The 27806-nt window shown below is 42.5% G+C and overlaps 1 protein-coding gene across 1 annotated transcript in view; it reads left to right on the top strand.

Annotated features, from left to right (window-relative positions):
* Positions 1-27102, top strand: part of grik2 (glutamate receptor, ionotropic, kainate 2) — a gene marked incomplete at its 3' end in the record, with an annotated part of 42815 nt that extends 15713 nt beyond the window's left edge. Inside the window, exons 2-13 of the mRNA XM_010768381.1 lie at positions 442-609; positions 1428-1685; positions 4125-4306; positions 5891-5944; positions 7361-7534; positions 19672-19815; positions 20584-20691; positions 20819-20932; positions 21016-21222; positions 22000-22223; positions 25891-26009; positions 26885-27102. Of these exons, the coding sequence (XP_010766683.1) occupies positions 442-609; positions 1428-1685; positions 4125-4306; positions 5891-5944; positions 7361-7534; positions 19672-19815; positions 20584-20691; positions 20819-20932; positions 21016-21222; positions 22000-22223; positions 25891-26009; positions 26885-27102 (1970 nt within the window). The remainder of the gene's footprint in view (positions 1-441; positions 610-1427; positions 1686-4124; positions 4307-5890; positions 5945-7360; positions 7535-19671; positions 19816-20583; positions 20692-20818; positions 20933-21015; positions 21223-21999; positions 22224-25890; positions 26010-26884) is intronic.
* Positions 27103-27806: the final 704 nt, after the last annotated feature.

The following is a 27806-nucleotide window of genomic DNA, read 5'->3' as shown; positions in this document are numbered from 1 at the left end:
GTCTTTGTTCTCTCATTTGAGAGTTGCTGAAATCAATGGGACAAAGTGGAAGAGTGAACCTTTCTGTCAAGGCTGAGCGAGGGAGTTGAAGCAGGGCACTCACCCCTGAACTCACCCCCCGATGTAACTAATTGCCTATAATTACACCGACAATTGCTACAGAATGCAAATCATCTGCGATCGAAACGCCTAATCGGCACTGTAAATCAGTTTCATATGAGCGTCAGACTGAGCCGTGGAAAGCGTTCAACAATAACTCCTTTGAAGAAGAAAAAGTGCCACACAGCTTGAGCTGTTATTGACTGCATCATATCGATCATGTACTTGAATGTCATTTCTGCTGAGGAATTTATTGTGATTTTAAGAGAAAGAATTCAAAGGTCATTTTCTGAACTGTTTATTTTTTTCTTAACCACATTTTTCTCTATTTTTCTTTCTTAGGAGGAATATTTGAATCCACTGAGAGCGGCCCTTCCGGAGCAGAGGAATTAGCCTTTAAATTTGCCTTGAACACAATCAACAGGAACCGCACCTTGCTCCCCAACACCACGCTGACCTATGACATCCAGAGAATAAACATCTTCGACAGCTTTGAGGCCTCCAGGAAAGGTAAGTCCGGAGATACGAGGACATTTTTAAAAAAAGCCTCATTATGAGTGCTATTTTTCTATGACATGGATTTATTTGTCGAGATCGATTGTTTCATGGATGTAGAAAGAAATGTCAGGAATTAAGAAATACAAGTCTTTTCATATGGCTCCAATGCATTTAAGAAATGTATGGAATGTAAGCAATGGAAATTACAACATTTCTTAATAAAAAAAATTGCCAAAACTGGGTTACAACATCTTTCTGTAAATGAATAATTAAATGTTTGCTATTGACAGTGTGCTGTAATAGCTGACAAATTATGTGGGGTGAACATTAACTACCAAAGACTGGAGACAAATCAGACTCTATTTACTGTCCACAATTTTATTGAGGTCTGAAAGGGATTCACTGTACTGGAATCACTGTACTCTGACACCATCTGGGCATTGAATTTCCAAACCGGATTGACAATAAATTAATAAAATAGAATTTCACATGTACATAGATCTTTATTTCTATTGCCTTGTAATATTAATGTTATCCGTGTCTTCTTCCATTCTGCCTTTGCTGACACAGTAGTGCTTTTGGCACATTACATTAACAGTTTAAAACCACATAACTGTGTATCGCATCACCCATATGCTGTCCTTGCAAACAAAACGGCCCCGCCTCCCTTGGGTAGTGACCATTATGAAGCAGCATCTGTTCTGACTGTTTGAGGTGACATGTGGGACACACACTGAAAACAAAAAACATTTAGAAAACAGTAAAAATGAAAAGTCCAACATTGAAACACTGAGCTAACTTGCTGCTTTTTCTGCTTGTTCTCTTTCCAGCATGTGATCAGCTTTCCCTCGGTGTGGCGGCCATTTTTGGCCCCTCACACAGTTCCTCTGCCAACGCAGTCCAGTCCATCTGCAATGCTTTGGGAGTGCCCCACGTCCAGACCAAGTGGAAGCATCAAATCTCAGACAACCGGGACTCGTACTATGTCAGCCTGTACCCCGACTTCTCGTCCCTCAGCAGAGCCATCCTCGACCTGGTGCACTTCTTCAAGTGGAAAACCGTTACCGTGGTGTACGACGACAGCACAGGTACAGGTACAGTCGGTGTCTGTCTTCCTCCTTCTGTAGTGGTTCTGTTTTGCATGCCAAGTGTGTCCGTTTTTTTTTTTTTTAAACCTGGCTCCTTTGGCCCTTAAAATGTCCAGAAAAAAACAAGAGGTACAAGGTGAGCTAAAAAAAAAGCTGCACTGCTGCTCAGAGTTCACAGAGTGCTTTGTAACCTGTCAAGTTAATTCAGAAATCAATAGCTTACTGTTCTGCCTTAGTCCTGCAGGTGCTGCCCACGTCAGTCTTCCAGGAGAGTGAGCAGCAACATTGAAAAAAAGAGACCACATTTCCCAGAATGACCCAGTGTCCCTTCAGATTAATGCAAAGCAGAATTGCAGTATGGCAGCGCTGGCAACAGACGTTAATAACATGCAGACACTTGATCTCTGAGGGTGACGATTAAATGTGTCTGTGAGTCATTTCGTCTATCCTCTGACTTTGTGGAGTGGCTCATAATATGCATTTTAAAAGACGTGTCACATTTTTGCCGGAGCGCGGTGATATTTTCATGAGGCGAAGTGTAATCGCTCCAGAGAAGATAACAATATTCTAATGCTCATTCGCAATTTACGAGCTACTTGGCATGATGTGGTTGACGGTTTAATGTAGGTAAATTAGACAGAGTTGAAAGGGGGCTTACATTTTCAGACAGGTTGCATAATGAATTCACTTCCTAATCAGAGCAAATGGTTATTGTATAGTTGACATCTTAAATGTTGCCACTGAATAGAAATCTAAATGCCCTTTTCTCTTCCTTTTACTATCACTTGTTGCCTTCTCCATCATTCCTATTGCAGAGATTTCAGGAAACAACCATTCCTTCAGCATGCTAGTGCCCGTACGCTAACCTCGGACTGTATCCCAATGACTCGTCTCACTTGCCACATTATTCTGACTCATCACCTTGACCTACTTCTTGCCTTGGAGCTCCGAACGTTAACACCCTGATTCTCCAACAAACTGCCCCAGTGAGATGTCAGGGGTGACCTCTCGCCTCTTTCTCTGTCAGAGAGGAGCGGCGTGGGCCTCCTCTGTGGAGCATTTCTGCTATAACGCACCTGACGCCCTGAAAAAAGTGTGACAGCTGAATAGCCGCGTAGCTTCTCACCGCCCCCCCCCTCCCCTCCGCTTCCACCTGGTCCCAGACTGTAATCACACAGCTTCATGCTCCAGGGCCCCGCTCTGCTGATTGGAGCCTATCTGACGGCTGGCAGGAAAAACTATCGGAGGAGATAAAATATTCACACACAGCCGTTAGAAGATCCAGAGGGAAAGTCTTAAGGCATTAGCCAGAGCCCACAAACATCTACCCTGACAGTGTTTCCCAAACGTTGAGCTCCCTTGACAGATTTTTTTTTTCTTGCTTAACACCTCCCAAAGTGTCGGTACGAACAAAAACAGGGAAACGCGGACATGCCCTAGAGAAGGGATCTATTGGGATTACCTGCAAAGCTCTAGGTGGTTCAGTATTCCTCCCTACAATGGGACAATTCACAACAAGACCTGCATGTTCCTATTTCACACCAATCTTTGTATATGCCTCAGGGAGACCCAGCCCCACTCACAGTAAGACCATTAAACTGCTCACACAGCACTTCATTTCAAAATAAAAAATAGGCTGAGCTATCTTTAAGTGGTTCCATGAGAAAGAGAAAAAAAAATCCTATCTCTCTCTAGTCCCCTCTCAAACTATCCTCCCTGCTCAATCCATTTTTATACCCATGACAAGTAATCATCTCTCCCATCAATCCAGCCTCTTTCATCCCAGCACTCTGGAGTTCTTTACTGAGGGAGAAACTCATTGTAATCTCATCGCAGTATCTCCCGGAGAGCTTTCTACCTGAATGTGTGGTCGAGAAATGAAAGGTGAAGATTGTAGCTCAATATGTGACGGAGGCGCCGGGCTCCCTACGGGCAAGTACAAGCTGGGCAAACAGAGGCCCTCTCATCAGAGCACATCTGAAGTGTGTGTGAGAGAGAGTGGAGAGGCACGATTGACAGCAGCTTTCCATCAGGATAAAAATGAACCTATTCCATGCTGCTCTATGGTATCGTGGAGGACGAGAGCGAATCAGCATTTGGGAGGCTTCTGTGGGATTGGAAGTCTCTGTAGGAGGGTGCAGATTGTGGTTCTTTGCATTTTTCTGTTTTGTTATAAAAGAGTGCTGGGTTGGTGTTAAATTCTCTTGATAGGTGCTGAAGCAGTCTGTTTGCCTGCCAAGCTTGAGTGGGAGGATCAATAGACGGTGGATTAGGAAGGCATGCATATGAGCCTTTTCCTGCTGTGAAAACCTGAATCCAGTTGTTTATTGTGGTCTCCTCAGCATCGGAGATACTTCAAAATGGCAGCAGATCAAACACATTGAAGCTGCGTCTTTAAAATTCATTTGTTCACGCTATATGTGTCCTCTTTGTTTGCAGGTCTTATTCGACTGCAGGAGCTGATCAAGGCACCGTCACGATACAACATTCGTTTGAAGATCCGACAGCTGCCCACCGAGACCAAGGATGCCAAGCCACTTCTGAAGGAGATGAAGAAGGCAAAGGAGTTCCATGTCATCTTTGATTGTGGACATGAGATGGCTGCCTGGATCCTAAAACAGGTATGGGTATTGAGCCACGATAGGGTAATCTATGGAGTTGAAGTGTTGGATTAATCCATCATAGTTATTTTTGATAAAGTGTGTAAAATATATAAATGGAACACGAATATTTCAATATTTCAAAAAAGTTAAATAAAATACCAAGTGAGTTTGAAAATGATTAAAAGTCAACTCATTATCATCAACAACCACTTAATTGTTCTAATTCCAATAATAACAGAGTTTAATACGGTTTTATTCAAAAGTCATTTCTATATTCACGATGTCTCCTTTACTATTGCCACTCTTTATGATACCACCCTCTTACCTATCAACCAATCACATGCCTCCAGCTCAAAACCCCGATTCTAGATCTAACCATTTAGCATCTCTGGAGCAACACCATTTCCAATGTGATATTGAAGAAGGTAATCCACTTAAAGGTGAGAGGCGACTATTGACAACTCCATCGGCATGAAAGATGAGAGTTTGAGATAAAAGGTGACATGGAGTGTAATTGGAAAAAAAATCCAATATGAAATAAAAACACCTTTTGAAATCGTCTATAATTAAATAGAAATGATTCCCAATGTTGTTATCAAACTGAAGGAATAACATATACTATTAATATACTATTGTTTCAATATTCAAGATTAAAAGGCTTTGTTTTACACATTTAATTAATATAATTGTTTATTTCATAATGTCTTTATTATGTATTGTATACTCCATCCAATTTACCTTTAGGTTCAATATTTAAACCGAAATGTCAGATAAGGATATGAACCAGTCTGCTACATGTATTAATAGGATGGTTGAAATCATTTGTAAAATTCATTGAGTTATCAAATAATAATAGTTAAATGTTAGGTTTTCTCCTTGTGAAAAGATAGACTCAGCACTAAATACATAGACTCATAGTTAATTGATTATGTATAAGCACTAAAATAATAAGCCAATACAGTATCTGTTCCCCTTTATTGCTCATTCTCTCTGAAAGCACTGGAGCAAATTATTTGGATACCTACTTTCTGCTCCATCTTTAATCTCTTTGTAGAATATTAGATCTCTCCAACTGTCCCTCCATAATGGAAGCTCTTCACTGCACCATAAAGGTTTTTTAATTAGAAAATCTAACTCTGCTCACAGGCATGTTAAATTCGTTTTACAGAGGCGCGTTACTTCTGAGAATAGTCTGGGTTTTCTTTTACTGAACAGAAGTCTTCTCTGAAGCGTATTGCACTGCTTGAATTCTCAATACAGCTGTGTGTCTACGCGAAGCAACAAGAATGATTATTTATTGATGGTGAATACTAGGCAGAGTAAACCATGAACTGTATGTCAGCAGCTCAACTCAGTTCCTTCTCCAACTTATGTCCTGCCATTGTTTTAAAGGTAGAGTGAACTATCCAATTACTGCTATGTCTTATTGTATTCGTGATGGTTATAGAGTGTAATAATGATTCTACTTATTATCAATTACCAATCCCACCATTTAAGGATGTCAGACTATACAGGTTCAATAAAAGCTTGATAAAGAATTACATTTAATTACATTAATCTTTACATTTGTATTTACTACCCGATGTTATTTTCTCCCTATAGGCCCTGGCCATGGGTATGATGACAGAGTACTACCATTATATTTTTACTACCCTGGTGAGTACGCTGCCACTTCTGCTTTTATGTTGACAAATTGCTATTATATAGGATATGTCATTTTTTTTTGCGGAGCATTATTTACTTAAAAATGTGTTCAACTGTATTTTTCCTTGGCGTCTTGCACTGCTTGAGCGAAATTACATCCGGGTGTCTCAAAGCAGTTTATTCTTCTTCTCTGAGAATCAAATTAAATATGACTCACCCAGGAGCGTGTCAAAATAAAAAAAACACTTTAATTTGTTCTTGTGTGTGAAGCCTTGTGGACCTGAACTACAACCTGCATTTGTGATAATAGACGGCCTTGAGCTCACTCATTGTAGTTGGTTACAAAAATACTCCTCGCATATTGAAGTTGTGAAAGTTTACCTCAAGTTTATTTCCTGAATACAGCACATACCTTTGCCCCCCAATGCGGCTGTCCACAAACCTGAAAGTAGGAAACACAAGCAGTTGGATATATTTTATTCTGACTCTGGCAGCGCTATTGAAGTTCTCCCAAGTTCTTTGATCTAGCCACTGCAAAGATTGCTTGCTACACTGCAGATGAACAGCAGCAAATCTCCGCAGAGCCCAGAGAACAGAAGACTGAGAGCTAGGATAATAGCCCTGAGCAGATGACTGGCACCCATTTGGTCCATTATAGCTAACAAACACACTTCACGCTGTGTTGTTTGGCTCACAATTGGAAAGTCTGAAGGAAAGGTTGGAGAAAGCTGACCTGAAAAAGACATTTGACAGTGCACAGGGCCTGCAACTATCTATCTCTTGTGTAGCCACGGACGAACCTGTCTAGATGAAAGGGGAGTGAGTGGAAGCAGGTATGTCATTGGGAAAGAAAAGAGAATAGTGATTATAGGCTTCTGTCAGTGGCATGCTGCTGCTTGTCGGGTGGAAACATGCCTACTTTAACATCAGCCAGTGTTTGGCCGGTTAGAGGCCACTATGCCGGCCAAAGCTGCTGTATACTGGGACCGAGCCATCCATGCTGGTTTCGGAAAAGGACAGCAAACATTGACCGTGGCACGGCCATTGTGAGTTCATCACCTGCTGTCGCTCTGTCAACTGTGTAGTCGCATCCCAAAGACATCTGCCTGGTGAGATGCCAGACATGCTGTATGCAGGACGATTGGGTTGTCCTTTCCCTTCCACATGATAGATGGCAGTCCACCAAAAGCCGGCCTGTAACCTTGCAAGCCTTTCCTTCATCAAGGCTGCTGCCTCAGCATGAGATAATACAGCTCTTGAAATACCTTCAACTGCACTCTTCTGCTCCCTCTTGCTAAAGCTGCAACTCAAATGGCTGCTCTTAATTATTGAGGACAGATGAGATTAGTATTCAGTGCAGGAAAAGTTGAGGAATTAATTATTGTTGGCAGCTTGAACACATCTAGATTTTCATCTTTATGTATCCAGGACCTTTTTGCCCTCGACATGGAGCCGTATCGTTTTAGTGGAGTCAACATGACCGGGTTCCGCATCCTCAACACAGAAAACTCTCAGGTGTCGTCCATCATCGAGAAGTGGTCAATGGAGCGGCTACAAGCCCCCCCCAAACCCGACTCAGGCCTGCTGGATGGATTCATGACGGTAGGCTCAAACCTTTATATGCTGCTTACGTAATGCAAATGTTATGCTGTGTTTGCAGAAAACATGCTCATAGCTGCACTCCATTCCTTCATGTCCAAATGACCAAATCAATCTGAAGCCATATGTAACGTAATGGCACCTTTAAGGGGGGGGGGAGGTTTATGCTACAGTCACTTCAGTGAACATAAAAAATGATCTTCACAATGCAAGGTGACTGTTCATTACAAAAAAAAAAGGTTTTGAACTATGCTGTTTTTGAAGAGAATAAATTAGCGCCTACTGTCAATCACAGGTTCCATGGCGCAGAGCTCCTGGGGCGGGGGGCATGGGGCTGAACTGTAAGGGGGGGCATGGTGGCAGCATCAACGCCCTCTGCTTGGTGCTTTGGGGCTGATGCCCATAGGTCTAAAGGCTCAGTAATGAGGCAGTGTGAATGATAATAGCCGTTTATCTGCCCTCCTGCCTCTCACAGCTCTCCTCTGGGAGCGTGGCCAGAATATGACAATCTGTCAGTGTTCATGCAGAGAGGGGGAACAAATTGGATGGAAATTATGGCCTTGGTTTTTTAGGATGGCATCCAAAAAATCCTAGGATAAGGTGATTTGAAAGTGAAAAAGGGAATGGAGCTCTTCATGGACATTCAAGGTCCCTGTCTGGGTGTGGGTGTTGTTGTAAACAGTGGATTTACTGCACCTCCCTCACAAAGTCTTCCTTGCCGGAAAACATATTTTTTCCCCCCGCTTTCAGTCAGCCTTTTTTTCTTCTTGCCAGCTGGCATCAGATATCTGTGTAATGAAAGACATGTCCTTTCATCAAAGACTTAAGCACAGTGGTGTCTCTTCAAATATCACATTTGTAATTCACACTTACATGTGATGAAATGAAAACACACAGTAGGAATCAATGTGTTTTTTCTTTTAGTTTCCAATTAAGGCCCTGCAAATATACAGCAGTTTGGTATGGATTGCAGGAACAATACAGTACAAGCAGTATCGACAAATAATAGTATATGTATCCTTTCTCCCGAATGTGCACAAACGTTGCTGTATGTATGCAGAAAGATTAATGCAGCGCACAGAGAGGTTAAAACGCCTTAATTATTTTTTTTCCTCCGCCGGAAATTAATGGATATTAGCAGAGAACGTTGAATTGATTAATTAGCATTGCATGAATCATTTTGTCAGATCCTATGCTACATATTGACATATCGCACTGGACTAGAACCACCGTAAAATAATGAAAAATGCTTCCGAAGGCTCATGCAGGCTTGATAAAGTACTTCATTAGAGTGCTCTTTTTATAAATCCCAGCTTGGATGTACTTTATACTTTAGAGTGTTTCGCCCTAAGAGGATTCCTAATAAAGCGTCATTGGAGAAACGGAAGCATGAGTATAAAAACACGTCATTTTAATGGCATAATAAAGACATAATGGAGAAACAGGTCTGCTGGTTATTGTGAAAAGCCGTACCTGCATTATAAACGTATGAGTCTGAATAATATTTGGGTTATCTGCAACTTGAAAGTGTTTAATTCATTTTTTAGATCTGCCTGACATTTGTTTATCGGTGCTCTGGGCTGAGAAGCCACCTTGAAGGGTATCATTAAATGAAAGTGGGCAGCAGAAGCCGGAGTGTGACCTCTCACCCCCCTCCCTCCAGCCTTTTATTTCTCCCCTCTCTCCTACCTTATTCTCATTCTCTGCAACACTGAAGCCTTGCTGTGCGCCGGGCTTGTTTGTGGCACGGTGACCAGGCAACAGTTGTGTAGCAATGGTTACTAGGACAACGCCGTCCAGGTCACCTTGTGATTTCACCACGAAGAATTGATTGACTGAGATGGGAGGTGGACGTAGAGGAGTGGGGATGTGGGGAGGTGAGATTGTGGCAAAGGAAAAATGGCGGTTAGGGTGGGGAGGTGCATGCAATGTTTTCTTGTCACGCCACTAGGCTCAGATTGTGTATAATCACAGTGACATTCACAGCCCTGGGTGAGGCCGAGTGTTATCTCAGGGAAGGATGCATAATGAGAGCCCGGCTAGCTCGCAGCCACAAACACACCCGACCCCTTCCTCCTAACGGGGGGTTTGTCCGAGGTGTCTCTGACGTCGAGGGATGCACACTGAGAGAGGGAATGCTAATTAGTGGGGGGGGGCTCGTTTGTGTTCGGACGTGAAGTGCGTGTGATATTGTGTGTTTGCGTCGCCGCTTTATCCCTGAAGTAATTTGGAGCTTAAATTGTTGTTAGCCTCAATCTATATTTGGATTAACAGCAGTAAGAGACACACTGTGCTTAATGATAGATGGATAGATGGCTAGATAGATTGATAGGCAGATTTCTCTTATTTTGTCCCATCTGTGTATAATTATAGCCCCAAGCTAATGGGATATTTGGTTTTAATGCTCCATCGTAATTTGCATTCTTTCAAATCCCCATTCACTGAGCTAAGTATATACTTGGATTTAATTGAGGGAAATAAGAAAAATAAAACAGTTTCCCAGTTGTACGCCTCACTGAGGCTTTAGGGCCAGTTATTTTCTACATCTGCATCATTTCATTTATGTCTACATTTCAGTGAGCTATAATTACCACAACAGAGGGTGGGATGTTCTCCAGTGTCACCGATGCAATTCTGGTGTAATAGCTCATAATAATGACTCTTATTAATGGAGTGCGGTTGTTTGGGTAATATGTATAACGTGATGGGGCTGCAGCTCAAGTTCGCATGGGACGCTGTAAAAAGCCTGTTGGCATAACACTAAATTAATTGGAAAGAAAACAGACATGCAAAGACACTGACAAACCAGTGAGGGAAATCCGCAAATGCAACATTTTCCTTTCCTTTCCTTTCCTTTCCATCAGCAGCTATTGCTAAAATATCCTAGAGCAAAACACTTCACTTAAATCAGCTCAAGAACATGCATGCTCAGCAGATTTTCCCAGGATACTGTATAGTAAATAATTGCTAATGACAATGATTTAAAGAAGATCTACAACGCAGCATTTGTCCCCAACACAGAAAGTTAAAATGTCTTTCCATTAAAGCTGTCCAGTCATAACAACTCTCTTTGACAGCACGTAGCACTCAAGTACAGCTAGTTGTGGTGACAAACACATCATGACAGACACATATGTATTTGGGCAATCAAAATTAGGATGTTGTATAATTTTCATACCTATTTCTTTGTAAAGATTGCCATGCTATAAAGCTGTTTGTCTCCAGTGTTTCTTCAGCTTTGTTTTATAACTGCCATATTTACTCATTAATGGCTGTCTGTCTTTTCCCCAAGGGATACAAAATGCGTACCCTTGCACAAGGAAATGACAGGAAATTATGCATGCATGTGACTAGTCCCATCTCACCAAATGTGCAACTTAAGATCACATGCTCTCCTGTTAATTCTGACACATTTCACTAATCAAAGCAAAGTCCATACCTGCAATGCGTTCCTGAGCATCTGAGTTCCCTCGCAAGGTCTACATTTGTGGAAGTGGACCGTTTGCACGTGAGCTGAGCTAGCAAATAGCTTTTGTGAAACGGACCCCTGCATGTTATTCTTGAGACAATATCAGATGCATGTATGCATTTCACATAAAGGCATCATGAGATCATAGGTTCAGTGCACTTAAGCATTTGAATTAATTATAGAAATGTCACAATGAATCTTCTGAGCTGCACTGTAAACACACTCACACACGCTGAACTGTAAACACACACACACACACACGCTGAACTGTAAACACACACACACACACGCTGAACTGTAAACACACACACACACACGCTGAACTGTAAACACACACACACACACGCTGAACTGTAAACACACACACACGCTGAACTGTAAACACACACACACACACGCTGAACTGTAAACACACACACACACGCTGAACTGTAAACAACACACACACACACACACACGCTGAACTGTAAACACACACACACACACGCTGAACTGTAAACACACACACACACACGCTGAACTGTAAACATACACACACACACACACACACGCTGAACTGTAAACACACACACACACACGCTGAACTGTAAACACACACACACACGCTGAACTGTAAACACACACACACGCTGAACTGTAAACACACACACTCACACACGCTGAACTGTAAACACACACACGCTGAACTGTAAACACACACACACACACACGCTGAACTGTAAACACACACACACACACGCTGAACTGTAAACACACACACACACACGCTGAACTGTAAACACACACACACGCTGAACTGTAAATACACACACACACACGCTGTACTGTAAACACACTCACGGGCTGCTCTTCTTTCACTCGAGGGGTGTTTGTTGTCCTCGCTGGTCGATACATGTAATTATGAACCGAACTCTTGCACCTGTGTTATTAAATCCCACCATCCTTTACAGGCAGTAGCACCAGATCAATAAAGACCGAAATTATATCTTTTTATCCTGTAGATGGTTTATTGATACAAGGGTAAAAGAGTGCGTCTTTAGGATGTTTATAGAAAATGACAAAATTGTATCATTTTTCCACAAATTAGGGATACTACAAAGGAAGGGAAGAGGGAGGTTGCAGAGAGTGTGACGGACTGACAGGCAGAGACAAAGAGAGAACGGGGAGAGAAAAGATACCTTGCTGCATTAACACACACACACACACACACACACACACACACACACACACACACACACACACACACACACACACACACACACACACACACACACACACACACACACACACAGCTCTGAGCCACCCACACACTGAAATCGTGATACGGGAACATATGGTTAGAAGATGCTTTTTCCAGGTCTGTTTACACATAGGTGTGTGCTGTAGGATGTCTGATTCAGTTCACATGTGGTCGGGACATGGCTCAGGTTTGTAGGCAGCACAATCTGACAATGGGAAGAGAACGCGGACACATGATCCCCTCTCCCATGTGAGCATCATTCATGCAACATGGAACCAAATAAGGGGGTGTATGTTGAGCCTCATTTAAAATGATATTAAATAGAGGATACATTATGTCATTATGCCTGATACAAATCCCTGCACAAATAAGGTTTACTGGAAATTAGATCAAGCATTTTGTGATACATTTTTATTCTAAAGTGAGTTTTCTCTCTGCATCTTAAAACATGTTTTTCAGGGCATTAGCAGTGCTCACAGTAAATATTCACATTCAGCTAATTCTATTTGATTAACCCAACGCATGCATCTCATGACTGATATTATCCACTATAATTCTAGGCCATCACAGATTGGTATCATTATATGAGACAGTTTATTAAGGAGCTTAAGAGAAGATGTGGAAATTGAATCTATTTAAATGAGTGTTCCATGTGATTTCAAAAACTACCATTTTATCAGATCTTAAATAAAAAGTGTAAAATAGTAAAGGTCACATTCTTATTTCTTGTTATTGCAACATGCTTCCCAGCGCTTCGATAGCACACATCATTTGTAGCCTAATGAAAAGCATGAGGCTCTGATGTTGCATCTGATATCCAGAGCTAACAGACTGCACTCCACACAGGTTCACAGGTTGGTTGCGTCCATTACAGCAATGTGATCTGTCTCCCTCTGATCCCAGTTGGCAGAGGAGAGAGCCTTTTAAAGACAGCAACTGTGGGGAGCAGACACTCGATGCCCTGTGCCGGGCACCACCAGCTGGGCTTGGCACAGCATCAACATTATTAGCACCACTGCTCCCTCGGTCCATAGAAGCCTTTTGTGAGCGAGAACAGGCAGCGGGAGCGAGATGGAGGTGGAATTTAGAGGGATGTATTTCCTTTTTTACCTTGATTTTGCTTAAAACTTAAGAACATCTGTTGAATTTTAAAAGCTTTTTGACATTTTGGAAAGTGTATCCAGCTGATTGAGTGTTGTGTAATGTTCACCTACTTTATCTAGACGTAGCCGGAGGCTGATTAAAGACGAGGAAAGGCCATCGTGTTAAACAGCCACTTGATCAGATGTAGGTTAGGCAGCGAGGTGCTAATTAGGCAGGACTCTGAAGAGACAGTGCTGCCGACAGCACGCTGCTACCTGAAGGCTCTGAACCACAGCTTGGAGCCTTCACAACCTTTTTTTTAACTTAAAGAAATAATGAAGTACTTATTTTATTTAATGTTTCTAATTTGCCGTTTCTCATTATATCAATCTGGGACATTTAAAGGGATTCATCTCAAGGGATAGCAGTCTAGATCTGTCAGTCAGATGGGCCACCACTTTGGATTAGACTTTGGAAATAATCATTTCTAAAAAAAAAGAATCATGTACGCAAGTGTAACACTGTATACTTAACCAATTATGAATTTACAGTGTACTCTCAATCTTAGATGATACTTGGGCCTATCTCCTCTAGGTAACGACTCGGAAGCCAATGACACACAGCTAATAAAGGGTTAATTCGAACAACACATGTATTACAACACAGGAGAAATAACAGGGGGGTAACATTTTGATGTTATCCAACTTAAACTTGGTTGAAATACCTGCAAAACAAATTATGTTTGCATCCGCCTCAGCTGGGCTTGAGTGTAGTTTTGCCTCAAATGCAAATATTTGCATGCCAACATGCTAGAGATTATACCTGCTGAAAATCATATCAGCAACTCACATTAGATTTGACCTCAAGGTATGCTGTTCATAAACACAGCCTTATAAAGCTGCTACTGGACTCTGGAACTTCAATCTTGCTATATTTCTAATTTATATATTCTCCTTTATACTTTAGCTTTCACCCAAAATTAGAAAGAATTGTATAGGGAGAAATCTGGTGTGCAGGAAGTGTTTCTGGCAGCAGCATGAGGGGTTTGTTTGGAACAAACAGGAGAGGGACTATAGTCAGCTTGAGCAGTCTGTGCGTGTTTGAACTGCTTTTCCCATTTAGCTATGTCTACACATTGTTTGTCTTCCAACATTTGATGAGGTCGCTAACTCTCTCTGCCCTTGTAACCTTCATTCCCAAGTTCAAATATACTATATGTATTGTCGTTAGAGGGGGAATTACCTGCAGTGATTAGGCCTGTTATTCTTGAAATAAAAAGATCACTTAGACATTGATAAAAGTATAAGGTGAGAGTGAAGGTTGCATCAATATTCAAGCATCTGTCAGTATTTGATAAGATGGGATGCTTTAATAGCTCCGCATCAATACTGAATAAATACATCAGAGTTCAGTTCACTTTCTCACTCTTCCCGTAGGGCCCTTTCTTTAAAATAAAATAAACTCTTCAGTCTACTTTTTTTATCCTCCTTTTTAAAGTGTGCTTAAATCTACAATAAAACCATGAATGTGCTTTCACATAAATCCAGCACCATCAATAGATCCGCAGCCCAGGGGTCCTCGTCGGAAGAAGCCGGTCTTACTTCCCTGTGAGAAAGAAAAAAGAAATTAATTTTAAAAAGAAATGTAACAAGTCTGCTCTGTTGCCTCATCATGTGGAAATGCAATGTGAGAAAAGGGATTAAACCTCCAACGCAAAAGAGAAGAGGAAAAATGACAGTGACTGCAGCTCAGTGGAAAACTGTAGAGAGAAGGCGGGGAAGGCAGAGGGAAAGACACAATGAGACGAAGAGAGACAGAGTGGAAAAGTTACGGACAGACAGAGAGATGGCACTACTGAGCTGCAGTCACCCCAGGGCGTCTCCCCACCAAAATGATCTGACACGGCCTGCTTTCCCTTCTCTGCTACGAGGCCTGAAACAGCCATAATATGCCCCATAAATCACATATGTCATATTTCAGTGTTTTTCAACCCTTTACTTTTTCATTTTTGTCCTAGAAGTGAAAGTTTGCACAATTCTCTTTGCACTGATTCATCACCCAGGTTCTCATGCAACACACCAATGCTAGAAATACTCTGGCACATGTTGCATTATATTTTAATTTGTACTAGAATGAGAAAAAACGTATAATATTGGGAAGATTTGAGGCTTCACAGTCATCTGGAAACTGCTTCTTAGACTTTAAATGAATATTTAAATATGTGGGAATAAGGCATATTTGCTCTCTTACTGAGACCTAAACAAGTAGTTTGACATCACACTCAGTAATATTAATCTCATCTAACTTTCGCCAAGAAAACAAATATGTGTATGTCCCACAATCCTCATTTTAATGTATATTAGAGGAAGCGTTATGGAGCCTCATCGATTGGATTCAGATCGCTCACCAACTAGCTGCTCTTTAAGAGGCTGCATCTCTTGCCACATTTGAAATTCATCACTAATTATGTACAGACATTTCCCTCCAGTGTCCATCCTCCTCATGAGGTTTTCCCCTTGGCAGATTAAAACAAATGCGGTATCTCACTCCGTGGGGGTTGAGAGCGAAGAGAGCTTCTTGATTAAAGTAGACATCATGAATAATCGTGTAGCTTTCACCGAAAACTCCTCTTGACAAGTGAAGATTTAATTGCTAAACATAACAAAGTTTAGAGTTGCAGTAATGTGTCTGACAGCGGAAATACTGAGTCAAATACTGGCACCAGCTGCGCACTGAAGCAGCACAAATATATATAGAGTGAATGAAATGAATAATTACCTTCTTCTATCAAATCATCAAACCCCATGAGACTGTCTGTGATCTGAGGGCAGAGTGACTTTGGCTCCAATGAAACAATGAGCTTCTCTCTCTCTCCCACTGACACGGTGACTCTGATGCTGATGGCAATGATGTGTGTGTGTGTGTGTGTGTGTGTGTGTGTGTGTGTGTGTGTGTGTGTGTGTGTGTGTGTGTGTGTGTGTGTGTGTGTGTGTGTGTGTGTGTGCTGGGGAGGGGACGACTGATTGTGACGAGGTGAACAGAAAAAGAGAGATTTTTCGGGGTGCAACATTGACAGAGGAATTATGCACATGGTGGGGAGCTGGAGTGAATACTGATGCAGGGAAAAGGAATATATTTTTGTGAACACACACACACACACACACACACACACACACACACACACACACACACACACACACACACACACACACACACACACACACACACACAGACACACAGCAGCTACAGTTTGCACCTGTTCTAAATGAGGAAACTGCATGCAACTACGACAAACGAGGCATGCCTTAAGGAAGCTTGAGGTTTGCCACTATGTCTGTTCCCAGTTATTAAGTGTGGTGTGCATACATTAATGTCTTTCTGCAAGTGTGTTAATATGTGTATGATCCTTACCTGTTTATGAGAGATGGTACATGCAAAGGTTAAAGCAGACATCAAGGGTACGAAAGGAAGATTTGAGGTGTTGAAACATAGGAGTCATGAAATGGAGGAAAAAGGCTGGAATTGTACTTTTATTGAAGCAGAGGGAGACTGCGTGATTTCAGATGGTTATGTGGGTGTTTGTGTGAAAAGAGAGTGGAAAAAAGACAAGGCAACAAAGGTTTTGGCCATCTTGTTAGAAACCCTTTCCCCTCGGTCTCTTGAGTGTCAGATTGGTTTCACTTAAAGCACTTAAAACACCCCACAGGACCATCGCTTGGCTCTGAAATAAATATCAAAATCGCCCTTGGATTGTTTCTAAATTGAATGCAATCTGCCAGAGTTGCGAGCCATCTTTTTAGGTTTTTTGTCCTCCTCACTCTTGATCTCTCCTGCCTCCACTTGATGCCAGCTTTCCTTTGTTTCCATCACAAAGGGGTTTTCAGGAAGTGTTCTAATCCAAAGACAAATAGTAAAAAAGTCTTTGCTGCATAAATCATAGACAATACATCACGCCAATGAAAAGTTAAAAGATTGAGTCAATATTTCAGGGAAAGCTAATAGAAGGACATAAATCACTTAAACAAAGAGGCTGATGGGGGATTTTGTCCTAGAATGCAAACACAGCATCGTGTACAATGAGTTTACATTGCAAAACATCTAATGAACGTTCTGTATTCAAATAGACATATATGTCTGATTGATAAGACCAATCTTTATGTTGAAATTATCAAATTATGTTGTCTAATGTTGCAAAGATTTAAAAATAAATAGTTTAGAAACTCTTATTGTGGCACTAGCATGTTTGGGGCCTTTTAAAATCTTAATTTTGGACACTGCACAAAGACATTAATTGGTTTCTGTTGTCACACTTCCAAGGTTTTGCTGAAATATCCCGGCTGAATTTATGTTTGGGCATTAATCAGTATGAAACGTAGAATAAAAATAAACTTCCAAGCAGAACTTTCAAGTGGTATCTGTTTTAAGTAAACAAGTTGTCAGATTATTTTCCCAGAGGAGTTCTTCACAGAATATGTTTATAGTTGTAATGTTTCATTAGAAATGAATGTGCATGCTGTTGAGTTTGACCCAAAGGAATAAAGTGTTTCAAGATGGAAGAATAGGAATGTGATATTGACTGTTCTTTGAAGGTCAACAGCAAGAACTAAAATAAGAGGCAGGCATTTATGAGAGAAAGATTAGCAATGCATGAATTCAACCCAGTCACTTTCAAACAAAAACGAGTGTATTTGAATTGAACCATTCGTGGAATAAATGAATTCAAAATGTATCATGTACTTTAGAAGTGGGCTGCAACAGAAAGTGATTATAGTTCAACTTTTATCAAATCAGATTGAGCTGTTTGGAAAGTGCATCTTTAAAATAAAGACAATAAGCCAATAAGTCTTACATACAATTGGTACAACAAGAATTGGATTATTGGACATGATGAACTTTCCCTTCAGTGAGAAAATAGTGTTTGGATACGGACTCCTTTCCTAATCAGTATTTACCATGAACACCATGACACTCACACACACACACACACACACACACACACACACACACACACACACACACACACACACACACACACACACACACACACACACACACACTGCCTGCATTAGGAAAGCCGATATGGCGGTAGCTGTCCTCCTTTCCCAGGGAAGCAGTGGGGATGAAAGAGAGCAGAGATGGGTCCCACCCTCTGATCTGCTTTTGCCTTTGACACCAGCAGTCACCGACTCTAACAGCACAGGAGAGCGAGGGGACGGGCTGAAACCTGACTATCTGCCCACCCTGAAGCCGCTCCCTGCTCTCCTCTCTATCTCACATTTTCTCTTTCCCTGCTGCTGGAAGTCAGATGTCTTTCTTTAATTGACCTCTATAAATTTAGGCTGGTTACATGTAGCATATTTTCCGTCCTTCGTAGAACCGTCTTGCATTCCTTTTCAATCGACATGGAGGGTAAGGATGCTCAACTGCGCCTATAGGAACGACATAGGGAACTGAGTTGAGCTGAACAGCAGCTCACTGGTCTCCTGCTGTGCACCTAGCTGGGCAGGACCCCCGCTCATTCTCCCTGACAGCCGGCACATCCACACAGACCCTATAACTGCAGGATACTCTGTGGTCTCAAAGACATTTTTCATACTGCCTCGCAGGTTGGTCATCCAGGACTTGTCAAATAAGATCACCACAGTGTATTTGAGCCTGTGTGGGACCATGGAAAGAGGATCTAAGCTAAGCTGTAATGTGTTGACCTGGGTGACTGGAGAGTGTCTCAAACTGTGAGGACAGACGGCATGAAAGGAATTTGTGTGTGCCAGGCAGAGAGCAGAGATAAACCTCAGCATCTCACAGTCGGTGTGAGAAATGTAGCCTGAGCCTTTACTTCCTTTGATGGCTTATTACTGGGGTTATATGGATGGCCCTAATACGTGCTTTTCAATGCACTTCACAATGTATGCCGGCTATTTTTTGTCCTGTGTACTTAGCGTGTTACACAGAATATGCCAGTCATAGTTGTCCCGAATGCACCGGTGACTGTTTTGCATTCCCTCTCTCCGGAGAACAGGCACACCCATCAGGACTCATTAGTCTTCACAGTGACAGGCCGGCCTTCCACTGAGAGACTCTCCCTGGCGGAGCTTTCTCATCGCCTCAGACAGTGGTCGGGTATTTTTACTAACAGGCTGAGACACCGTGCCATTTGTGCGGGGCATTAACTGCTGGCTTTACAGCAAATTTATGTTCTGACAAAAGAGTAAAGCAAGTCACCCACAATTTCACACGGCTTCTTATGTTCCTCCCCAGGTGAACAGCTGAGCGGATTAAAGGTCATGTGGATAGATGTATTGGCAGGCGTTGTAAAAATGTCTAATGATTTGTCCTTCCTGTCCGCAGACGGATGCAGCGCTGATGTACGACGCGGTGCACGTGGTGGCGGTGGCGGTGCAGCAGTCGCAGCAGATCACGGTCAGCTCTCTGCAGTGTAACCGCCACAAGCCGTGGCGCTTCGGAGGGCGTTTCATCAATCTCATCAAAGAGGTACAAGGCCAACAGAGCTATCAGTGTGCACCCTGTCTTCACCTCTGACCTGTGGAATCTGCTGAACACAACATGTTATATTGATCAGTGCAATCACATGTTTGCAGCATCCTCTCTGAATTACGGTAGCAGCTTCTGAGAACTGAGCTGCACATGTTACATTGTTGTCTGTTCTTTTGTTGTAAATCATGTGAAAACGCAACACATTTGCTGCTTAATTTGAACACTCTCAATAATGTTATTGATAATGTGATCTAAATAACCGCCTTATCCGCAGCAACTCCATCCCTGTATCCCACTTTCTCTCCGCTCATTACTCCACCCGTGTTTGTTTCAAAGCCTCTTTGTGTCTCCTTAACTGTAGTCGGGGTCAGCCATTTGCTTTGTTCTACAAAGCTCTTTCATTCTGTGGATGGTATCATTGCAGGTCATTTTCCGAATGAGCCATTGTATTAGCGGGCGCCTCCCCCCCCCCTGTGTTTCCTATCGCTCGCCATGCCCGTCTGTTCCTCAAATGGCTTTGAAGTGAAACTTCAAGCACAATGAACCACATGCATAATGAACTCTTACCTGTCACTCCTGCTATTATTCTGGATGCTTTAGTATTTCTTGTTATTTTGTAGAGATAGACAGACAGTGAGGGAAGAGCCAGACAAAATTAATAATTGGGACAGACAACGTTTTTTCGATTAGCTGACGATATCTTGAGGTTAATGGAATCAGTGTGCTGAGAATTTAGATTATTTTGCTGTGTGCTTCTGTCTGCAGGCTCACTGGGACGGGTTGACAGGACGTGTTCTCTTCAACAAGACCAATGGACTGAGGACAGATTTCGACCTGGATGTCGTCAGTCTGAAGGAGGAGGGGCTGGAAAAGGTGTGTGACACATTGGTGCAGTGGATGATGTATGACTTTTGAGTTTAAAGAAAGAAAGTGTGTGTCTGGATGCTTTGAAATCTTCTTGCAGACAGTCAGATAAACTTGATGCTGAATTGTTTCACAGATTGGAACATGGGATCCTCCGAGCGGTCTGAATATGACAGAGTCTCACAGAAGCAAGACGTCCAACATCACGGACTCTCTGGCTAACAAGTCCCTGCGTGTTTCCACCATACTGGTACACACAGACAAACAATAACACACACAGTTGTCAAATACACACAGAAAGAAACTACTGCTAAATGTAATTTCCCTGCACAGGAGGAGCCATATGTGATGTTTAAAAAGTCGGACAAGCCTCTGTATGGGAACGACCGTTTTGAAGGCTACTGTATTGACCTGCTGAGGGAGCTCTCTGCCATCCTGGGCTTTCGCTATGAGGTGCGATTAGTGGAAGATGGGAAGTACGGCGCGCTGGATGAAAGCACCGGCCAATGGAACGGCATGGTGCGAGAGCTAATAGACCATGTAAGTCAACTCAACGGGGCTGCGCATTGTAATATGCTGAAAATACCCGGGGGGAAAAGGAAAAAGTAGAAATGACAGTAAACTGCTCCTAGTACTAGACTCCTGGCACTAGGATGGGTTAAAAGCAGAGGCCAAATGTCACTGTGTGCTGTGTGCTCTGCATGTGCGACCATTAAAGAGGGGTTTCATCCGTCCGATTCTATTCTATAAATCTCCGAAAGCAAAGATTTCTAGCCAGCGGTTTCACTAATAACCTCCAATCCAATGCCCAATTGGTGGCTGAGATGTTAATTGCATTGCTTTGAATAATTTGAATGTTGCTACTTCAACCCTAAATGACTGTTTGTTAAAAGTCTTAAGCAGCAGAAAAGGAAAGGCCTAAGGAATCTCAAACAAGAAAAAAGACTGTAAAAACCGCCACTGTTGGAGGGGTTATGTTAAAATATTCCAAGTCAGAAAAAGGCTAATCTTCTGTTTCACTGGAAACACAGATTACTTGCCCCTGATTTATCTAATCCCAAAATGATCTCTTTGGTGACTCATCCTCGACACCACATGAGAAGGATTAGAAACGTTACCTGTCATTTCCAGAAAAAACTCAACCTCCTACCTGCTAATCCCTCTGAACTACTGACCCTAGCAATTTTCCCTCCTCCATCATGACTCTTCCTCCTGTACATATTGAACAGAACAGCGGTTGACAGAAATCAGATCGTAATGCGATTGCTTGTCTTTTATTGTGTGACTCAAACCCCCACCGCTTTTATCACGTTGCAGAAATCAGACCTGGCGGTGGCTCCTCTGGCCATCACCTACGTCCGGGAGAAGGTCATCGACTTCTCCAAGCCCTACATGACGCTGGGGATAAGTATCCTGTACCGCAAACCCAACGGCACCAACCCCGGGGTCTTCTCCTTCCTCAACCCCCTCTCACCTGATATCTGGATGTATATTCTGCTGGCTTGCTTGGGTGTCAGTTGTGTGCTATTTGTCATAGCCAGGTAACATGTCAAGCCCTTCTTTCCCTTCCTTCCTCCACGTACCTCTTCTGTTTCCCTACTTTCGCTTTGACACAGACTCCCTCTGGGCCTAGCAGGGGGGAATATTACACAGAAAATCATTATCATGCTTCGACTGGTGGCGAAGTACAGCCATAAATGTCTCTTTTTTTCTTAGACTACTTCAGTGATGTAGCTATAGTCTACAACACAAGAATATGAAATCAAAATACATTAGTCCAACAGATCTTCCCAGTGTTCTTCCATGATTGCTTATATTTTTCACTTCAACTGTAGCTTTGAAATGATTTATTTTTGTCAGAGTGGGACTTTTAAAGCCTTAAAATACAACTGGAAGTGTAGACTGTTTTACAGAAAGAAGCGCAGCGCCTGCCAGAACAACAAATCTCCGACTTCTACAACCTCCCACGAGCACTTTAACCAACCACCCAGAAAAGTTCACATAACAAACGTTTTAGCGTCATTGTCGTCCATTGATAAAGAAGCTTTAATGAAAAGAATAAAAAAGGTAATAAAAAAGGATTAACGTTATCTCGGATTTCATTACTCCCTGTACTTTTCAGTTAATGAGCTAAACAAGGAAAAACACTGGTGTAGTCATTAAAATCAGCTGACTGCTAACACTGTTTCAGGCATCTTTGCACAAGCATCAGCAGCTGTGAAACCAGCTACCCGTTATATATCTCTTAAGCTGCTGTAAGGAATGTACAATTCTTACAAATATCTTGAAACCCTCTGAAACCCTCAATGCATGACCGAAAAATGTGTGTTAACCCCAGGGCTCCTCTTCCTCTGCTTTCATCCCGAGAGGTTTGGGTTTAATGCACATTTCATCAAATGTTACCGGCACAATGATCACATAAGAGGAAAGCGGCAACTGTCACCTAAGTTTGTTCAGAATATGCAAATTATATCCGTAGCCCTTTGTTTCCACGGTTGGTCAGGGTAAGTGATTAGCATGCAATTACATTAATATGCTTTCAGTTGTAATGAAATGGCCTCGGTACTTTTATTAAATTATAATTCTCTTGTCTGCATGCAAGCATTGGGCACGTTTTTTTGCACACCGTGGCAATAAATACTGCTTGTCCTCACACTTTGTGACCAAAATTATTCAGCAAAGTTCAAATCTGAAGTACAGTGTTTTTCTCCTTCAGTTAGCTGAGCTGGTTCTCTCATAATTGTAGTATTGATTGCATGGCCACCGATTGATTGGTCAATCCCCAAAATGCACGGTATATTATTTTTTCTTTAATTCCCTGCAAATAGAGTGAAGTGAACACCTCAACCTCACCTGGGATTTCACATCTTTGAAATTCTTCCCACACACACACCTTTTTCTGACTAAATAAGCTATCTCATTTCAAGCTCCAGAGTAATACATTTCACTCAGTGGTTTCTTTCAGCTCTGTTTGTGGTTGGATTGATTTCTCTCTTTATTAACAAAGAAATGGTATTCACTCAGATTGAAAAAACATTTTTCCAGTGCAGATCCGCCTGCCAAAAGATTGTATGATTTAAATTCCATTATGAAATGTTTACATGTAATTACAGGATGTCGCAGTTTGGCTGTCCAACTCCCGGAAGCCTATGATTTTCACACCCCCCCTAACACAAGCCTCTTCATTTGGCCTGAAAGAAGAAAGGCAGCCGATCTATAATGCCAGCCAGAGTAATTGAATCCAACAGACAGTTAATGGAAGGAGCGTGTTTTGTTATTGTGGCCGGGGACGGATGAAGGAGAAGAGGGACGGGAGATGGGGAGAATCTTTTTAGAATTCTGCGTGCTATACAACATGTCCCTTGTGCTCGGTGTGAGGAGGTGACCTTACGTCCACATATTCCTCGTCCCCTTCTTCCTGGTGATCGGTGTGCAAAACACGGCCCGCAGGAATACAGGCCGGCTGCAGGCAAAGGTCATACAGAGGAGCCATCCAGAATACACATGTCGAATACACTGATAGGGACAATCCAATCAAGAGGGTCTTATAGATGTACACAGATTTACACCACCTCACCTATGGCACATATGGGACGCTACCCACAAATGGCCTCAGGCTGCAGCTTACCATAATGTGTAACAGAGACATAAATAAATCCTCATGGAAAACATTTTGACTTTGAGATGGAACGATTGAGCAAATGCAAATACGCAGTTGCTACCACGGACAAATGCACACCCACACAGCCATAAAGGCACATGAGCAAACATCCATGTGCCAGAGGCTTGATGCACACAGCCATAAAAGCCTCACACGAACACATGCGAGCGCACACACTGCATCCCGCACAGCTCCACAAGGCCATTGTGCCGTCTGTTGCCTGTGGTTCCAAGGAGACCGGGCTCATTGACATTCCAGCAAATTCCCACATCCTGATGGAGTTGACAGGAAGAATTATAGTGTGTCATCACAACCGTGTCCATGTACATGACTCTCAAGGGGACGGCATAGAAAATAGTTGTAAAGGAGGGAAAATCTGACAGAAATGATGCCACTTTCATGATTCTTGTAATAATAAAAAAAGGCTGTTAATTAGGCTGCTGCAGCAACAAGGAGGGGTGGAAAGACATCTGTATGCAGATCTACAGCAATCATGTCGTCTCTGTGGCAAATAGCGCTGCCATAAAACTGCCATCATATAACATTTCGTTTGGTAATGTGAGAGGGTGCTCTGTGTCTTGTGAACACAGTATATATGTACAGCATATATGTCCCTGTGCGTCTGAAAAAGCTGCAGCTGACAAATTGCATCACATTTCTACGCAGTGAGAACCTTTAAGACTCTTCCCCGGGCTTGTTAGCATGCGGCTTGTTGGGGGGGGGAAGCTGCTAAACAGCCCTTAGCCTACCTGATGGGTCCCTCAACTCTGCATAAGCAATGTTCCCGCTATCACCCACTTCAGCACAAACTCAATCAGCTCCTGATGCTTAACACTAACCCAATCACCCTGCACTAATGCCATGTCACTTTTGCTTAGGATAATAAATGAAAAATGTCCACAACTGACCTGAAGACGCTGACAATCAGCCATGGCAGGCAGCAGCAGGAGGACAGGGGGTGAAAGGGGGAGGTTCATAGGGGATGCAAGGCAATCGGGGGGAAATGAGGTGTAGGTTGTGAGGGTGGGAAGGAGCAGGATGGAAAATGAGAGATGAAACTGTGTGGAAAAAGAGGAAAGGCAGCTATAGGAGGTGGGAGAACAGAGAAGGTTGTTGGGAAACAAGAAGGAGGGGGGGTGAGGAGGATGTGGCATTCATAGAGTAGCCTAACGTTGATTGCAGTTGCTGGGTGTAACACATAAAGGCTCCTGAGTCAGTGAATCCTAATGAGCTCCAAAGATCATCACGCACTGGGACATTATCACCGGTGACAGTGTTATTCCAGCATATTGATCTGTTCTCACAATAAACTGATGGCATTTGAATATGCCGATACGTTGATCTCGGCGAAAGCCAGAATGATTTGCTTTGGTCTCTGCAGAAGCTCCGACCCTGAGGCCACAACACAACATTCCCACCCGTTTACTTTGTTCTCGCTCACAATATTATAAAATGTATGTGTTATGTGCCGTTTACTCTGCAGCGGGGAACACACTGTGCTTTGCTTTCTGCTGACATTTCTCTCTTTGTGCTTTCTCCTTTTGTAGGTTTAGCCCCTACGAGTGGTACAACCCGCATCCATGCAACCCAGACTCGGATGTAGTGGAAAACAATTTTACGCTGCTCAATAGTTTCTGGTTTGGAGTTGGGGCTCTCATGCAGCAAGGTAGTTGCCTCAGCCTGTGGCTGCTGTTGCTCTGTGGAGCTGGAGCTCTTTATATCCCACTGTCTCTGAGGGTTGGCTTGTTTTGTTTGCCGGCGGCAACAGAGAGAGACCGCTGGGGGTCCACTGCTGCGAAGACAGGACTAAGAATAAATGTGCATTTAATGTTTATTTTATTTAATCAATTTAGGAACACATTAAATAGAAGAGAATGTGTATGATGATGATGTGTATGTGAGAGGGATATATTTGAATGCCACTTGAGATAATTTAATATCCTTTGATTTAAGACCCTTAATCAAAGATTACAGTTTGTATATCTATTTTTTCATCAACAGCAGGTTAAATAGCATGTCTACTGAAATGTATTCCATAAATATACAGTCTATTAATATGCTACTTATCATAGTAATGCTAGTAAAACAATACCCAGGGTCATCTCCTCTTGCCCTCGGCACATCAGCACCCAGAGATCAGTGGGGTGTGGAGTCAGGATGTGAGGTTACCTTGGGTACATGACTCTCTGGCCCAAACAGCCTGTCTCTTCTCCACGCTGTTCTGAAACATCCATATAAATGTGTTTGATTTGAAGGGATTGATTTATGCAAACACCTTCTTCTCAGGAGACGTTTTATAGTGTTGTTCCTGCATTATTTAAAGCACTTGCTAGCTACTTGATAATTGTGCTTGTTTGAAATCTAACAATCATCCTGTTCAGAGAGCTCTCACAAGTGATTTATCTTGAAGTGAGTGGTGCGTCTGCCTGAGCTGAAACACTTGAAGAGAGCACTTGAAACAAGTTTGACTGTTTTCAAAGAAACTAATCTTATCTTGTTTTTAACATTTGAAAATAAACACTGCCACCTCCCTCACACCAGGCTCAGAGCTCATGCCCAAGGCGCTGTCGACTCGAATAGTGGGAGGCATCTGGTGGTTCTTCACCCTCATCATCATTTCCTCCTATACGGCCAACCTGGCTGCCTTCCTCACGGTGGAGAGGATGGAGTCGCCCATAGACTCTGCCGATGACCTGGCCAAACAAACTAAGATCCTGTACGGGGTGACGGAAGACGGCGCTACCATGACTTTCTTCAAGGTAGTTCTGAATGTTTACAGGCTGGCTTCATGAGAAATGTTCCTTTCTCCCTAATTCAAATGAATCCTTTAGATTTGAAACACCTGTGGTTACAGCAAGTGTTACTTGTAGTGGTGCACGATAATTATCGGCCCGATAATTATCGGACCGATATTAGGAATCATGACGTCATCCCGATAAACCCGATACAATTATTAATAGCCCCGATAATATACAATATATTTTTTGGGTAAAAAAAAAGAAAAAAATACTGTGGTGTGGGTGGATTGGGATGAGGGGCGCTTGTTTTTCACTCGGCTCCTCCCGTTTTGCCAGTACTGTGGTATAGTGGTTTAGGAAGAGGGGAGTTTTTCACAAATCGAGCGCTCCCTAACTCATGCCTGGCTGTGACGTAAATGGTGTACGGCCGTGAAGCCAGGACAGTAAACAAACATGTCGTGGGTAGTATTGGGACTATTTCAAAGTTTCAGAGTTAGATAGTTCGCTTGCTATTTGTATTAACAAATGCAATGCAGAAGTTCCACGAGGAGGGAAAAAGGCAACGAGCTATAATACTTCCAACCTGATTAGTCACCTGAAACATCGCCATCGCTACGATGGTGTGTTAAAAGCGTACGAAGACGCCTGCGCTGCTAAACTAGCGGCGAATCCAAAGCCAGCTGCAAAGGCACCGGGGCTTTTACCTATCGACGAGGCTTTTGAAA

The sequence above is a fragment of the Notothenia coriiceps genome, unplaced genomic scaffold, assembly GCF_000735185.1.
Source record: "Notothenia coriiceps isolate Sejong01 unplaced genomic scaffold, NC01 NC01_scaffold00005611, whole genome shotgun sequence".
NCBI classification, from domain to species: domain Eukaryota; kingdom Metazoa; phylum Chordata; class Actinopteri; order Perciformes; family Nototheniidae; genus Notothenia; species Notothenia coriiceps.
The sequence above is the reverse complement of the archived record's forward strand: the minus strand, read 5'-3'. Positions and strand labels throughout refer to the sequence as shown.